The sequence below is a fragment of the Panthera uncia genome, chromosome B4 (assembly GCF_023721935.1).
Source record: "Panthera uncia isolate 11264 chromosome B4, Puncia_PCG_1.0, whole genome shotgun sequence".
Classification (NCBI taxonomy): domain Eukaryota; kingdom Metazoa; phylum Chordata; class Mammalia; order Carnivora; family Felidae; genus Panthera; species Panthera uncia.
In genome coordinates, this window is record NC_064809.1 from 127,580,304 (window position 1) to 127,595,899 (window position 15,596).

General features: G+C 55.3%; 1 protein-coding gene across 3 annotated transcripts; it reads right to left on the minus strand.

Moving 5' to 3' along the window:
- Positions 1-459: 459 nt before the first annotated feature.
- Positions 460-13,673, minus strand: TEX33 (testis expressed 33). 3 transcript variants are annotated; one of them, XM_049626276.1, is made up of 6 exons: positions 13,551-13,673; positions 10,102-10,161; positions 6,593-7,035; positions 4,612-4,756; positions 831-941; positions 460-629 (listed from the first exon to the last, which is right to left on the minus strand). In XM_049626276.1, exons 2-6 carry the CDS (start codon positions 10,121-10,123, stop codon positions 532-534), a joined length of 819 nt encoding a protein of 272 aa, XP_049482233.1. In that variant the 5' UTR covers positions 10,124-10,161; positions 13,551-13,673; the 3' UTR covers positions 460-531. The 3 variants fall into 3 exon arrangements, with proteins under 3 accessions (XP_049482233.1, XP_049482231.1, XP_049482234.1); XM_049626274.1 differs by lacking the exon at positions 13,551-13,673 and adding an exon at positions 13,374-13,509; XM_049626277.1 differs by lacking the exons at positions 460-629; positions 831-941; positions 13,551-13,673 and adding exons at positions 954-1,223; positions 4,126-4,299; positions 13,374-13,511.
- Between the last annotated feature and the right edge of the window lie 1,923 nt (positions 13,674-15,596).

The following is a 15,596-nucleotide window of genomic DNA, read 5'->3' on the forward strand; positions in this document are numbered from 1 at the left end:
CCGCGCGCTCCCACCTCTCTCCTTGCTTCTCATTGGCCCAAACTGAGTCATACGCCCATTTCTGAACCAATCAGTTTGTGTGTGTAGGGGGAGGGGTAAAACTTACTCTGAGACCAATCAAACCCACCCCTGCCTTGGAGGAGGGGCATGTTTGATTCTTCTCAAGTCCAGGGGCTCCTGGGGGAGGAATGGGTGTCTGGAAGTAATTGGGGTTCAGCTAGGGAAGGCATCCAAGGTTCGGTTCCCGCAGGGACCACTGTGAGGCCCCTCCCACAGGGTATGGGTGCCTACCGCTCGGCTCCCACATCCTGCCCGGGAATTATGAGGGAAGGGGTGCGTGTCTAAGGGGAAGGTCTGGGGTGAGTTTGGGCCCTCCGGGCTTCTCTCCTCCCTCAGCTGGCCTCTCCAACACCTCACATCAGCCCCCACCCCAACATGAAAGGGAGGCATCACAAAGAGAACATTCAGACGGGTGCCTTTCTTTATTCTTTGCCATTTCTTGGAGTGGAAGGCACCTCTTCTCGGTCGTATCTAGTACTTTGAGTTTCTGCTTTTGCCCTTCTCTCCGTATTTCTCATCCAGTGCTTTCTGTAAGTTCATATTCATAGCATTTTTCTGGTGCCACCGGCCTGCAGAGAGCAGGGAAGGAGCCAGCTCAGATCATCCAGAGGATCTCTGGAGTGCCCCAAGGCCCCAGCGGTGATCCATGCCTCTTCCAGGCCCGCCCCAGAGCTCTACCTGTTGCTGTGGCTTCTCTCCCAACCTTGGGGCCAACACACCCTGCCCAGGTAGGGGAGCACCCGCCTCCCTCACCGCAGCCCTGAACATACCCAGATCATCCGTCTTCCTGCCATGCCAGTGATCTATGTCCCTCACTGATTTCTCAATCACCTCTGGGGTGTAGGAGGCCTTCATAAGGCTCGTCGTCTCCTCAGAGGCCCCTGTGGAACCCCATAAAGAAATCCCCAGAAGCCTCAAGTCAACGAAGGTCAGGCACTCAGGGTTTCATACCTGGATGTCAGTTTCCCCAATGGATGGTGGACTGTGGAAGGTAGGGGTGTGAGGAGGTGGGCCTGGGTTCAAACACCAGCTCTGCCATTCATGGAGTGTGACTTCAGGCCAGTGTTTAACCTCTCAGAGCTTTGGCCTCTTCCTCTATCCAAAGGAATAACATTTTCTTGCAAGATTGGGAAGATCACATTACTGGAGATTCATTGGAGCATCTGGCATGGGGCAATCAATATGTCCATTTTTCAGAAAATGTATTTCTATGCGTACAGTTAAACCACACACACACACAAAAGAAATAAGTTACCATGATCAAAAGTCAGCAGAAACACCAAACAGAGGACCAAATCCCCAAAGATAGCAAGGATTCAAATGATCGGTCACAGAATGGGCAACAAATGAATTTAATGTTTCAAGTCACGAGAGACAAAAAGAATAAGCAAAGAATAAGAAACTACCCAGAAAGAGTAGATTAGGAAAAGAAGCAAATGGGACCTCAGAAAATGAAACATATAGTAATTGAAAATTAAGTTCAGTGGATGACAAGACGTCTGGAATTAGCTTTGAAATAACGCAAGGCAGGCCGATGGGTGGGTGGGAGAAACAATGGAACAAGATTGGCCACGTGTTAAGAATTGTCAAAGCTGGGTTCTGAGTGCGACATGTAGCCATTTCATTGTTCTCTCTTCTTCTAAGTTTGAAAATTAGCATCTGAATGTTTAAAGGCACATTCAGGGGACAGGGAAAATAGTAGATTAAATGCAGCTAAGAAAAAATGGCCAGCGGGAAGATATAGACAAGGAAATTAACTAGAATGCAGCACAGAGAGGGGGAACCTTATCATAAAGCAGATGGTTGCCCCTAATTTGAGGCTATAGATTCGACATACTTCCAGCTAAGATCTCAAAAGGGCTTTTGTTTCGTTTGTTTTTTGTAGAAATAGACAAGCTGCTTCTAAAATCTCTGTGGAGGAATCAAGGACCTAGACTAGCCAAGGCTTTAATGCTGGTAGTCGTGATGGAGAGGGGGGCTGATACCTGCCCAACCAGATACCGGACTACCTCTCATACTTGGTCATTAAAAGCATAACATTGGACAGTGGGCAGGACGGAGGGCCTGGAAACTGACCCCTGCACATGTGGAAGCTCGGTGGACACCAGTGGAACCACTGTGGGTCACTGGGGGGGAAAGGCGGGACTATTCAGTAAAAGGTATTGGGAGAGTTGGTAATCCACATAAAGGAAGAATTAAGCAGGAATCCCTACTTCTCACTGACAACAGAAATCAACTCCAGGGGGATTAGGGACCCAAGTATGAAAAGCAAAACTAAATATTTTAGAAGACTCTGTAAGAGATTTTCTTTAAGACTCACACGGGGTAGGATGTCTTCAACCCAGTCTTTCTGGAACTCTATCTCTCAGGAAATAGTAATTCCATCCTCCCAGCTTTCCAGATCAAAAACCTTGGAATCCACCTTCATTCCTCCCTCCTACACCCCAAATCCATTTATTGACATATTCCGCGTGCTCTAGCTTGCACAGATACCCAGGCACCTAGTACATCAGGCGACGTTCAGCCTGGCCCCCCTGGGCCGCCATATTGCACAATGGTGCCTCCCGAGTTGTGCAGGGTCCCAGCCCTGCTCCCTAGACCAAGCCACCATCATCTGCCCCACCTGGATCTTTATAGTCAATTCCTCACCGGTCTCCCTGTTTCTGCCCCAGCAACCCTGCCACAGTTCTCAACAGCAGCTAGAATGGTCCTTCAACCTAAGTCAAAAACATGCCATTCTCCTGCTTGAGACCCTCCCCTGGCTTCCCAACCCCTCAAGAGGAAAGACTTTCTGGCGGCTTTCCCCACCCAGCTCTTTGCCTTTCTGACGTCCTCTCTCTCTCTCTCTCTCTCTCTCTCTCTCTCTCAAGTTTATTTATTTATTTTGAGAGAGAAAGCATGAGTGGTGGAGGGACAGAGAGAGAGAATCCCAAGCAGGCTCCTCACAGTCAGCACAGAGCTCAATGCGGGGCTCGAACCCACGAACCGTGAGATCATGACCTGAGCTGAAATCAAGAGCCGGGCGCTTAACTGAACGAGCCAGCCGGGCGCCCCCTCCTCTCCCTCGCTCTTGTTCAACCACAACCTGAAATAGCTAGTGTAAGGCAGACAGAGTGAGTGGAAACGAAAGGGACACACGGGCAAAGCTCACCGGGAGTTGGTGCTGAAGGTGAAGCCCAAGCGGACGGCCCTTGCCAATTTCCAGAGTACAGATACTAGTAAAATAGCACTGCGATGCCAATCAGTTAAGGGAAATTTAACAAGGGACTCTTGTGAGCTGGTGCAAGCTGGTGGGAGCGGCTCCAGCACAAGCCCTGCCAAGGCTGTGTCTCTCTGGCTGGTGATGGGCGCCCAGAGGCTTTTGATACTATTCTTTTCCCTTTGTGTGGACATTACCCCACAAGGGTGTGTGTGCCGATGGGTGATTATTGTTACAGAGACGAATGGAAGGCAGGGACCCTGAGATCTGGAGCAGAGGACAAGCTGAGCTGTATTCTCTCTCCCTCCCCCAGCACCACCCCTCCTCCAGGCTCAAAGAAAAAGCCAGGAAGGCTTCCAGTGGCTGTCTGGTTCCTTGGGTGACGGGGATCGGAGCCAAGTGAGGAGGTCTGCTAGGCCCTGGGGACGCTGGAGAGGGCCTGGCGTGACAGAGGGAGGAAAGAAGAGGGCCGGACAGAGGTCATATGTGGCAGTGAGGCCGAACTCGAACGTGGGGGCAGAGAGAAGCCCCCTGCATGATGGCCGCGGAGCGGACCCTCGTCTGAGCAATCCGTTAGCCCTTGGGAACAGGGTCCCGGTGGGGAGGGGACCTGAAAGACTGGGGCTTTGGAGGCAGAAGAAAACCGTGGGTGTGAGCTCTGATCTACCTCCTGTTACTGAGAGGTCTTGGGCAAACTTTCCGATGCACCTGTGAAATGAGCTAACAGTTCTTGCCCCCAAACAGACATGACTGTGGCTGTCCCTTAGCAGCCCTGTAAGATGTCCGGATCTCCAACCGGCCCTGTCCCCCTGGTGCTGCCACCACCCGTGCTGGGAAGGAAAACTAATGGCCCGCCAGCTACTCACTTGGAGCCCCAGGCCAAGCGGCTTCATGCGGCACTTCAGAATCCTGTCACTGACCCACTGAGGGCCACAGCATCATTATTATCCCCACGGTGCCAAGGAGGTGACCGAGGCCGAAAGAGGTGAAGGATCTTGCCTGAGGCCACACCCAGGGAGTGGCAGAGCTGAGCTTTGAACCTAGGAAGCCCGATACTGTCGGCACTGTGACCAGATTAGGGCACGGGAGGCGTCGGAGGGAGTGAGGGACAGTTTGCCAACTGGGATGGGTCGTCTGCATGGGGAGGACAGATGTGCCTGGAGCCTGGACATTCCCAGCACGCGGCACAGGGCCTGGTCCAGAGAGGGCCCTTGGTGGCTGTGAAATGAGTGTCCCTGGGAATGAGTCCTAGGTCTCAGACCCCATAGGGGTCCGGGAAGGGGTGAGTACCCCAAAGGTGAATACCCCTGCCACTATGCCTGGCAACCTCCACCCTTGCCCTTTGGCCTGACCTTGAAACAAGTTGGACCGCATGTTGTAGCCCAGATCATAGTAGTCTGAGAAGATGGCGTTGATTCCCATGGGACTCTGGGTCCTGCTGGGCCACGAGGTGGCCCTCTTCTGGCCCTCAGAGCCTTCACCGATGGCCCTTTGAGCCTGCGCGGCGAGTGAGGAAGAGACCAGGGAAGCAGGGTCAGCCCCCTAGCTCCCCTCCAACTCCTCCTCCCTCTCACCCTGCCCTCGCCACCTCCTACCCCACCCCTACCCTGCAGCCTTCAACCAGGCCCGGGGCCAGGGACTGGGAGACCTGAAGGCCCTCCACCACTCACACGTCCCCACGTGCCACACGGGCATCGGAGACGGTAATGATCATAGAGCCTCTTCCTTGTTTTGAGCACCTAATGTATACACCATCAGGAGAGGTCTTCATAAGGTAATATTCTTCCTGCCCTTTTATACATGAGGAACTCGAGCCTCGGGGCAGGACTCGCCCTGCTGTCACAGTTGGCGAACCACAGAGCCCCCAGAACCGAGGCATCATCCAGGTCAGCTCTGGGTGGCCCCTTAGATTTCATCAGGGCCAGCCCCCTCCTGTAGCACGGAACCGAGGCTCAGACTGGCTGAGGAACCAGGAAACCGGGGTGGGAGTCCCAGTTCTGCCATAACCCAGCTGCTGACATCGGGCGAGTCTCTGCCCCTCTCTGGGCCTCAGTTTCCCTACTTGTAAAAAATGGGGGTGGGGGCCAAACTGGATGGTCATTGAAGTAGCTTCCAGCTCTGATATTTGCTGGCTCAGTGACATCTGTGTTGTGTCAAAGCTAGACAGAAAAGCCAGGTCCCTATTCAGGCCCAGGACAATGATGACCAAAGGGCGAAATGACACGTTTCTGAGGCCGAGAGGGGCAGTGACAAGTAGTGATCATAGAGCCAACCTCAGGTTGGGGCAAGGTCCTCAAGACGCTTGGGATTGTGACTTCCCAGACTAGCAGGTGGGTGTGGGTACCACACCTTATGATGACAAAGCAGAGGGGGGCCCGGCCCACAGCCTTTGTGATCCTTGTAACTCCTCTTGCTCATTGTGACCCCAAGTGGCTCACGGCACCTCTCTGAACTTCTCTTGTACCATCTGTTCAAAAAAGAAGCCATAACTCGCACCATGTGAGGGTCGAGATGATGGCTTTGAAAAATATCTCTCAAGGGACGCCTGGGTGGTTCAGTCGGTGAAGCGTCCGACTTCGGCTCAGGTCATGATCTCACGGTCCGTGAGTTCGAGCCCCGCGGCGGGCTCTGTGCTGACAGCTGGGAGCCTGGAGCCTGCTTCGGATTCTGTGTCTCCCTCTCTCTCTGACCCTCCCCCGTTCATGCTCCGTCTCTCTCTCTCTCTGTCTCAAAAATAAACGTTAAAAAAAGAAAAGAAAATATCTCTCAAAACGCCAGACCAGGAGAGCTCTTAGCATTTGACCAGAAAGAGCAGTTTTATGTCAACTTTTCAGTTGATCAGTAGGGACTCCACTGAATGACCTATCAGGTGGGGAACAGTGCCGGCATCGACTAGCGATGTCTGCTGTGTGCAGGATAGGAATGGTGTGGTAGGCGTGTCACGTGTTTGCCAGCCCGATGTCGTCCAGCTGCCTCCCTTTACAGATGTAGGGACCGGAGCCCCGAGAGGGGAAGTAACTTGTCCAAAGTCACCCAGCATTCAGGGGCGGAGCCAGGGCTCAAGCCCAAATCTTCTGAGTCCCAGCCAGTGCTCTCCATCCACTCCACGCGGTCTCCTTCAGGAGACTGGTCCCAGTTAAAAGCCTCTAATCCGAACACCAGACTTAACGCTGAAAAGTCCGCAAGGGCCAGAACAGGCAAGTGCACAGCCAGCACTCGTTAATGATACTATCGTAGAGACTCTGTACTTGAGGGCAGGCTCCTTGGGGGTCCCCCTAAGTCTCCATGCTGAACCCACCTGCCGCCCTCAGCCTCCTGTGCCCGCTCTGATACCTGCTCCTCAGAGACCAGCTCGTCCACCATGTTGCTCCCAAACTTGTGACGAATGTTGTCAAGAATGACGCTGCTCTCCTGGTCCTGGGCTCCCGCGTTGGGACCTTCCTTCAGTCCCTGGCACAGCGGAGCCCCCTCTCGGATAGAAGCCCTGCTCTCCCTCGAGGAGGGTCTGTAATCTGCCTTCCTCGGAGACCCACACTGTGGGTCCAACCCCGAGGACAGAGAGTCCCTACTGATGGCCGTTGGGGGTGGAGGCCGGACCTCCTCCAAGTGGATCTGCCTTAGGGGGCTGCCTCCCCGGTACAGGCTCTGCTGTGGGGAGACTGGGGCCTGGTACTTGAACTTGGAGGTGCCCACAGGGCTGCAGGCAGTTCTCCAGGGGTCCGTGTCCTGCTGGCCTCCCTCGTGGTTCAGATGGGCCCTGGTCAAAGTGGTGGTACCTGAACAGGGGGAGAGAGGGAGGGGAGGGAGGGAAGGAGACAGATAAACGCAGAGTGGGGGACAGGGAGGGAGACGGCGATGGGGCAACGACGCTCCCTCTCCTCTCCTTTCCGAGCCTCCTGAGCCTCCCGGACATTCTGTCTGCCTCTGCATCTCTCTCTGCATCTTCAACAAACTCTGCTCTCACTTCCTCTCGGCTTGCGTTTCATTTCCATCCCGTGCAGAGCCGAGGGCCCTCTTGGCTGGTCTGGCGGGACCTCTCCGGGTCCTCGAACCTAGCCAGCCCGCGTCAAAGGGACGGTCAAAGGGACGGGGACAGAGAGCGGTCACAGCAGCCAGCGGAAGCACAGGTGAGAAATCAGGAGAGACCGAGGAAGACGGTGGCTCCGTTGGCCAGGCCTCCCACGGGACAGTATCAACCCACACTGGTTTTGACAACAGGAGCTGCAGCCCTGAGGCCTGGCCGCGTGTGACCTTGACCTCTCTGTGCTTTGGTGAACCTAGCTCCGTTTGATTAGTTCTCTTCCCGGCTTTGAACCCCACAGCGATCCAGTGAAGAAAGCCAGCAGCTTGGCAGAGGGAAGTTGGCAGAGGGCTTCCTTGGCTTGGCCCAGTCATGGAGCTGGAGGGGCCAGGTCCTTGCTCCCCATTCAGAGCTGCCCCCCCAACCCCCACTTCCTTCTGCTGTTTTCACTCTGCAGGTGGCATCACCCCAGCCTTTTCAGGCTCTCCCACCAGCAGCCGCGCATTCTGGCCCGGAGTTTTAGTCCCAGCCCGCTGGCCGCATTCTCTTCACCCACCCCTGGCTCCCACCAAACGGCAGCCCCTGCCCCACCCCCACCTTGTAATACCCCACCACCCAGCTCGGTGGGCGCCCCCCCTCAGGCTGGTTCCGCCACCTGGAAGGCCTGCCCTTCCTTCTCCCGGAGTCAAAACCCTACCCTTCGGTTCCTTCAAATGCTGTCTCACCAAGAATCCTCCCTGACACCCACCCCAGGCTGGCCTGGCCGCAGGCTGCACACACGTCTCACCACCCTGGGCTTTTCCCTTTCTCCACACAGCCTCAGCCTCACCCCTGCTCCCCAGTCTTCAATCCCAGGTTACGGCTGCAAATGCGTTTAGGGAGCTTCCCTCCAAAGCATTCTACACGGCTCCTCCAGCCCTCCTGAAGGATACATAGTTTTGCTTCGCTTTTGTTGACAAAGGAGATGGGATTCTACCTGTTGCTTTGTTAACTTGCTGGTAAAAAACGCACCACTGTGCCTCGGGGATTGACTTACGGCAGCAGACACAGACCTAACTGAGCAGGACTTCGCAGCTGCCCCGCGGGTGGGCATTCAGAATGTTCCAGGCTTCTTTTCCAGAGAAGGCCGCTGGACAGCAGCGGGTTTTGACCCCCGGTCACTGGGGGTTTCATTTCACTCTCGCGGAGCGCCGTCACCAAGGGGTGGTGGTGCTCTGTGTAAGCCCCTCTCGCCCCCACCATGAGGAGCTGTAGACCCTTCCCCGGGGCCGGGGAGGGGGGGAGCGCAACGCCTTTAGAAAAAGCTTGCCTTCCTTCCTGCCCCCCACCGGTGAAATCAGATGCCCTTCCATTCTTGCTCCTTTGTCATCCACACAAAATGCAGAGGGAGAACCTGTTCCTGAGGCCAGACCAGATGGCCTTCCCTCCATCCAGTCCTGCTTCCGTCCCAGCGAACAAATGGGCGCGCCTCTGGGGACAGCCGAGGATGGGGACGGGCACCCTTCTCAACAGAGCGGAGGCAGAGTATGGGGTGCGCTCAGCGCCCACCTCATAAACCACGGTCCCTCCTCCTGCCCGTGGGGGACCTGGGGCTGAGCACAGGATGCTGAGCTCAGGACTCAAGGGGCAGGGCTCCCCGTTTCTCCCAGGATGAGCCCCTGACTGCCTCATCTATCCGCAAGTTACAGCGGAACTGCCCGCCCACCCTCTGCCAGCCCTTTGGGGTGACAAGAGCTTCACTCGCCGGACCCTGGTTCAGAGAGCCGGTATTCACTAACCATCCACCGAGGGAGCACGGACCACGTCAGGTGCTAGGTCAGGCGCTGGGGACACAGCAGTGAACTAAAGGGCCAACCCCTGTCCTCTTGGAGCTACATATTTGTGGAATGAATGAATGAACGAATGAATGAACAAATGAACGAAGGAATGAATGAATGAATGAATGTCGCTGGCATTTCAGGAACCTCACTGCAACTCTACCAGCCTTCCATCCCTTCAGCTGTAAAATGGGCAGAGTAAGGGTCAAATGGTCAGTGGTTCGTTTCCCCAGCTTGGCCCTCGATCAGAATCGCGCCCCCGCTCCTTACACATCTGCGGATTCCAGGGCCCTCCCGGCGCCTGCATCAGAACCTCGCTGGGAGAGGCTGGAATCCGAGCCAGACTGAGCAAGGCCGGGGTCCTTGGATTTTTGGAGACAGCTTCCAGCAGGTGGGTCCTCCCCGATCTCACTGGAAGACCACTCACCATGGGGCCCCTCTCAGAGCTGACCCGACCTAGTCACGCCTGCATTGAAAGCCCTCCTCTTGTCCTGAGGGCAGAGCCCCCAATGCAGGGGTCAGGCCCCCACTCTGCCTCTCCAGCCATATCGACTTCTCTAGGTCCCACCAAAGCACCAGCCCTCTGACTTCTAGACTTTTGCCCACACTGTTCGCCATGCCTGGATACTCCCTTCTCGCCTCCTTGGGCCACACCACTCCCTGGACGGGGCTCGCTTAGGACTTACATGTACTTTCCGGACACCCAGCCAGGCCCCTGCTGGGTTGTCCCTCAGCCCTGCCCTCGGGCGCACGCTTCCCCGCACCCCCCCCCCCAGCCCTGCAGACAGGACACGGCAGAGGGGTGGATGGGAGGCGCCAGCGATATTCCTCCCCCTGCCTTTGATTTCTGTCTTCAAACAGAATGCAGAGGGAGCCAGGGCCCCACCGTGGGTCTGCAGACCCAAGCAAGACAGAGACCCAGACCCAGGGAGGGGGAGAAGGGGCTGTTCCCTGCTGCCCTTGGGGTGCCCGAGCGGAGCTCATCCCAGGCCAGCCTGTCCTACCTGCTCGGCGGCTCAGGTCCATGGACTCTTGTTCTGGGACAAGTAATTCCAAGCTTCGTCCTGTTGACCAAGAAACACATGTGGTTGTCTCAGATGACACACAGTCTCTGCAGAGGCGGGTGAGCTGGAGCTGAACACGAAGTCCCGTGGTCGTCTGTCCGGCCCCCACCCAGGGGCCCCTCCATGCTGTTTCCAGTGCTCTCTGGTACTCAGTGAGCCCCCCATCCCCCCTGGCCTGCCTCCTGGACCCCTGCCCACTCTGCCCTCTCTGGAAAGCCCAGTCACATCCAATGCCGGGGCCCCAAAAATGTTTCTCAAAGAGCCTGGAGGCCCTGAGCCTCGCTCTTGCCTTTTGCTGCCTTTTCCTTCACTTCTCCCCGATCTGCAGCACCCTGTGCTCCCCTGGGAGCCCCCAGCGGGCCCCTGGTTGCGGGGTGCCTTGCCCCAGGTCCCCCCATCCTGGTGACCATCTGCCTCCCTACAACGTGTCCATTTTAACAGCCGTTCGCTCAAGCCTGAGCGAAGGAAACCGGCTTGGCCAACACAGGAGAGCTGAGAGCAGGTGTTAGATTATTGCCTTCTGCCTTTTATTTTTTTAATGTTTATTTTTTTTAATGTTTATTTATTTTTGACAGAGAGAGAGAGAGACAGACAGACAGAGCACAAGTGGGAGAGGGCCAGAGAGAGGGGGAGACACAGAATCCGAAGCAGGCTCCAGGCTCCGAGCCATCCGCACAGAGCCCGAGGCGGGGCTCAAACTCACAGACCATGAGATCGTGACCTGAGCCAAAGTCGGACACTCAACAGACTGGGCCACCCAGGGGCCCCTAGTGCTTTCTGTCTCGTTCACACTCTCTCTCTGGCTCTTCTCAGCTTCCTTGCTCTGCCGCAAACAGCTGCCATGTTTTGAGCTGCCCCGGGGAGAGGCCAACAGCTCATGAGGAATGGAGACCCTTGGTCCAATGGTCCTCAAAGAACCATCTGACCCTTCACCCGAATGAGCATGGCCGTGAATCCTTCCCTGGTTGAGCCTTCATATGAGAACACAGCCCAGTGGACACGTTCATTATAGCTCGTGGGAGACCCTGAGCCAGAGGCCCCAGCCCGGCCACACTCAGGATCCAGACCCCCAGAAGCTGTGAGATAATAAATTTGTACTTTTGTCAAGCACATGGTCTTAAGTGACTACGCCTTGTGGTCATTTGTCACGCAGCAATAGATAGCCAGCATGGATTCCGGTACCGAGAATGGGCTGCTGCTGTAACAAATAACCTAAAACTGTGGGAGTGGCTTCGGAACCAAGCGGTGGTTGGGGCGTGGGTAGAGTTTGAGGAACGGGATGGAAAAAGGCCTCAATTGCCTGAAACGGGTAATGAGTAGAAACCTGGGCTTGGAGGATGTACGAAAGGATGTGAGGAACGCGTTCTTCGAAACTGGAGGAAGACGTGTCCTCGTTAGGTAGCGAAGGAAACTTAGTGACACTATCCTTGACAGTTAGGTGGGAAGTGGGACATGTGACTGATGCACCAGGAGAGGTAGCAAGGGAGATTTCCAAGCAAAAGCACTGAAGGTGTCTCCCGGTTTCTTCCTGCTGCTTGCAGCGAAGTATCATAGGGGAAAGAAACACTGAAGGAAGCACCGTTAAACACAAAAGAGGCAGAACTTGATGGTTTTGCAAAACCTCATCCTCTTCAGGTGCCAAAAGATGCCAAAATTCAGAAGACAGCTGGGTGGCTCAGCCGGTGAAGCGTCCGACTTCGGCTCAGGTCACGACCTCGCGGTTCGTGGGTTCGAGCCCACGCGTCGGGCTCTGTGCGGACAGCTCGGAGCCCAGAGCCTGTTTCGGATTCTGGGTCTCCCTCTCTCTCTGCCCCTCCCCCACTCGCACTCTGTCTCTCTCTGTCTCAAAAATAAATAAACATCAAAAAAAATTTTTTTAAAAAGAAGGCATGGGGGCGCCTGGGTGGCTCAGTCGGTTAAGCGTCCAGTTTCAACTCAGATCACGATCTCGCGGTCCGTGAGTTCAAGCCCCGCATCGGGCTCTGGGCTGATGGCTCGGAGCCTGGAGCCTGCTTCCGATTCTGGGTCTCCCTCTCTCTCTGCTCCTCCCCCGTTCATGCTCTGTCTCTCTCTGTCTTGAAAATAAATAAACACTAAAAAAAAAAAGTTTAAAAAAAAAATAAAAAGAAGGCATGTATATTATTGGGGTCTAGAGGGGTCACTGAGGTAGGCAGTCCACATGGCTCCGGGGACCCTTGTATAATCCCTCCCCTGGCACGTGGGCTGGGCCTGTTGACCCGCTTCTAACCAATAGAATAGTGGATGGGATGCCACTCGGAGAGTGAACGTAGAAGGTTGCGACTCCGTCTTGTCCACACTCCGTCAGGCTCTTGGCTCGCTCACTCTGACAGAAGCAGCGGCCACGTTGTGAGCTAACCTCAGGAGAGGCCCCCCTGGCATCAAGGATCTGAGGGAGGCCTGTTCAAGAATCCGTGAGCAACGGAGCCCTACCATATGAGTAGCTCTGGAAAGGGGTCCTCCTCTAGTTGAACTTTGATTATATACCGTGAATGACCTTGAGAGATGGCCGCCATGGGAGTGCATCTGCATTTCTGACCCAAAGGAGTTGTGAGATTAAAAAAAAAAATGTTCTTGGGGCGCCTGGGTGGCTCAGTCCGTTAGGCATCTGATCTCACAGCTCGTGATGATCAGGTCATGATCTCACAGCTCGTGAGTTCGAGCCCCGCATCGGGCTCTGTGCTGACGGCTCAGAGCCCGCAGCCTGCTTCAGATTCTGTGTCTCCCTCTCTCTCTGCCCCTCCCCTGCTCGTGCTCTGTCCCTCTCTGTCTCTCAACAATAAATAAATGTTAAAAAAAAAATGTTTGTAAAAAAAATGTTCTTAAGCCACTAAGTTTTGGGGTGATTTGTTACACAGCAAGGGATAACTAATACAGCTCATCTGCTACGCACTCTTACATTTAGTAGATTAATCCGTCTTCATAAGGAAGCAGGTGTTCAGAGAAAGTATTAACTCACCCTCTTTCCCAGATGGAGACACTGAGGCTCAGAAAAGAAATAGGACCTCAGCCAAGTGGGACCGAACCCAAGCCCGACCTCTTCTGCCTCCTTCGAGTGAGCCGTCTGCTCCCGTCCCCACCCCCCCATCCCAGTCCTCCCCCCGCCCATGTGCCCACAGCAGTGTCCTATCTGCCCCAGCGACACCCCCAGTCCATAGCAGCCTGGACCGACTGGAACAGAAGTGTGGACTCACTGCCGGTTTCTGATCTGGAAAGAAAGGTCCCAAGAGACGTCAGTCGAGGAGGACGGGGAAGGAGGTCCGGTTGGGCCCGGGCACTCTTCCCTCACGAGCGGCCCCGAATAGAGAGAGGGATGGCGAAATCCTGGGTCCCGGGAGACCCCCGGCCCACCTCACAGGCCCCTGCCTCACCTCTCCGCTCTCTCTCATGTCAGCTGAAGTTCAGGAGCGCAGATCCACAGGGCAGACCCGCTCCTGAAGACCACTGGCTGGGTGCCAGGGCGCCCCCCTCCCCCACTGTTCCCTGGAGTCGCCATGGTGACCGCTATACATAGGGCTCTGTTACCTCAGAGGGCCCGCACCCCCCGCCCCCCTGCACCCCCACCGGGGAACAGAGGCCGGGGGGAAGCCGGTACTGAAGGGGAAGGAGGGGCCTTCAAGCATTGCTCTGTCTCCACTCAAAATGTTTCCCGAGCCCCGCACATGTGACACACGGAGGGCTCAGATGCCATCAGGTGGAAAGAAAGTTCTCGGAGCCACAGCGGATTAAGTTGAGCGATCAGTGTTGTCTGGAGAAAGGAGTCAGGGCTCTCGGAGGGGCCATGTGAGCTGGCCTCTGAGGGATGTATAGGAGTTTGACAGTTTAGAAGGGACTTGAATACTAAAGGCGTGAATGTGGGGCGCCTGGGTGGCTCCGTCGGTTGAGCGTCCGACTTCAGCTCAGGTCACGATCTCCGTGAGTTCAAGCCCCGCGTCGGGCTCTGTGCTGACAGCTCCAAGCCTGGAGCCTGCCTCGGATTCTGTGTCTCCCTCTCTCTCTCTCTCTCTCTCGGCCCCTCCCCCACCCACGCTCTGTCTCTCTCTGTCTCTCTCTCAAAAATAAATAATACATATTAAAAAAAGAAAAAAAAAAGAGCGTGACTTTGGTCAAGTTCTTTGGCTGAACTTTCCTCGCGTGTGAAGCAGAGACAGCTCACCGCCGAGGGCAAGGGTGAGGATTGAGCGAAGTCGCTTTCGGGAAATGCCTGGCGCATTGCCCGCCACAGAGAGACGTCGCCTGTAGCCGGGTGCTAACCTCATAAGCCACTCGTCAGCAAGGCCTTCCAAGTACACCAGACTTGCACGTCCTTAGCCACCTCCACATCTCTCCCTGCCCCCAGTCCAGACCTCTTGCCTCCTCCCTCACCTCCTGGGTTTGCTCTCTTGCCTGTATTAATTTTCTTTTCTTTTTTTTTTTAATGTTATTTTTGAGAGAGGGAGAGACAGAGAGCGCAGGCAAGGGAGGGGCTGAGAGAGAGACACACACACAGAATCCGAAGCAGGCTCCAGGCTCTGAGCCTGACGCGGGGCTCGAACTCACGAACGGTGAGATCATGACCTGAGCCGAAGTCAGTGGCTCCACCGACTGAGCCCCCCAGGCGCCCCATAATTTTCTATGGCTGCATAACAGTATTACCACAAACTTAGCCGCTTCGCACACATTTATTATGGCAGCTGCTGTGGGTCAGGGCACCTGCCATGGCTTAGCAGGATTCTCTGATCGCTCGAGGCTCCAATAAAGGACCTAAAGCTAGCATGACAAGGACGACAGCACGGAGGGGGGAGGGGTCAGTCCCAGCCCTCTTCCGTGCAGACTCCGCAGGCATTCAGCCTGACCCAGCGTGACACCCCAGTGTCCTCAGCGTTTACTGAGCACCCACCTGCCTCAACGTCAGGCTAGGGCCTGGGGTAGGTCACTGACAGACTTGGTCCCCTGGCCCTCCATGACCCTGTCTTTGCCCAGGAAGGCTGCACAGTGGCAACAGGGAACCTCCAGGAGGTGAGGCCTAGGCTCATGAGGCTGTGAGGAGAAAACAGACCTCCTGTGGCTTGGTTGGTTAAGTGTTGGACTCTTGATCTCAGCTCAGGTCCTGATCTCAGGGTTGTGAGTTCAAGCCCCACGCTGGGCTCTGCACTGGGTACGAAGCCTACTTTGAAAGAAAGAAAGAAAGGAGCGAAGGAAGGAAGGGAGGGAGGGAAGGAAGGAAGAAAGGAAGAAAGGAAGAAGGGAGGGAAGGAGGGAAGAAAGGAAGGAAGGAATAAAGGGAGGGAAGGAAGGAAGAAAGGAAGAAAGGAAGGAAGGAAGGAAGAAAGGAAGAAAGAAAAAGAAAATAAGGAAGAAAGAGGGAGGGAAGGAAGAAAGGAAGGAAAGAAAGAAGGAAGGAAGAAAGGAAGGAAGGAAAGAAGGAAGGAAGAAAG

Excerpts from the sequence above, each read along its gene's own strand:
- TEX33 (XM_049626276.1), bottom strand. The coding sequence starts at position 10,123 with ATGGACCTGAGCCGCCGAGCAG. Across the intron at positions 7,036-10,101 it reads GGACCTGAGCCGCCGAGCAG|GTACCACCACTTTGACCAGG; the intron begins GTAGGACAGGCT and ends CCCCCTGTTCAG. Across the intron at positions 630-830 it reads CAGGAAGACGGATGATCTGG|GCCGGTGGCACCAGAAAAAT; the intron begins GTATGTTCAGGG and ends TGCTCTCTGCAG.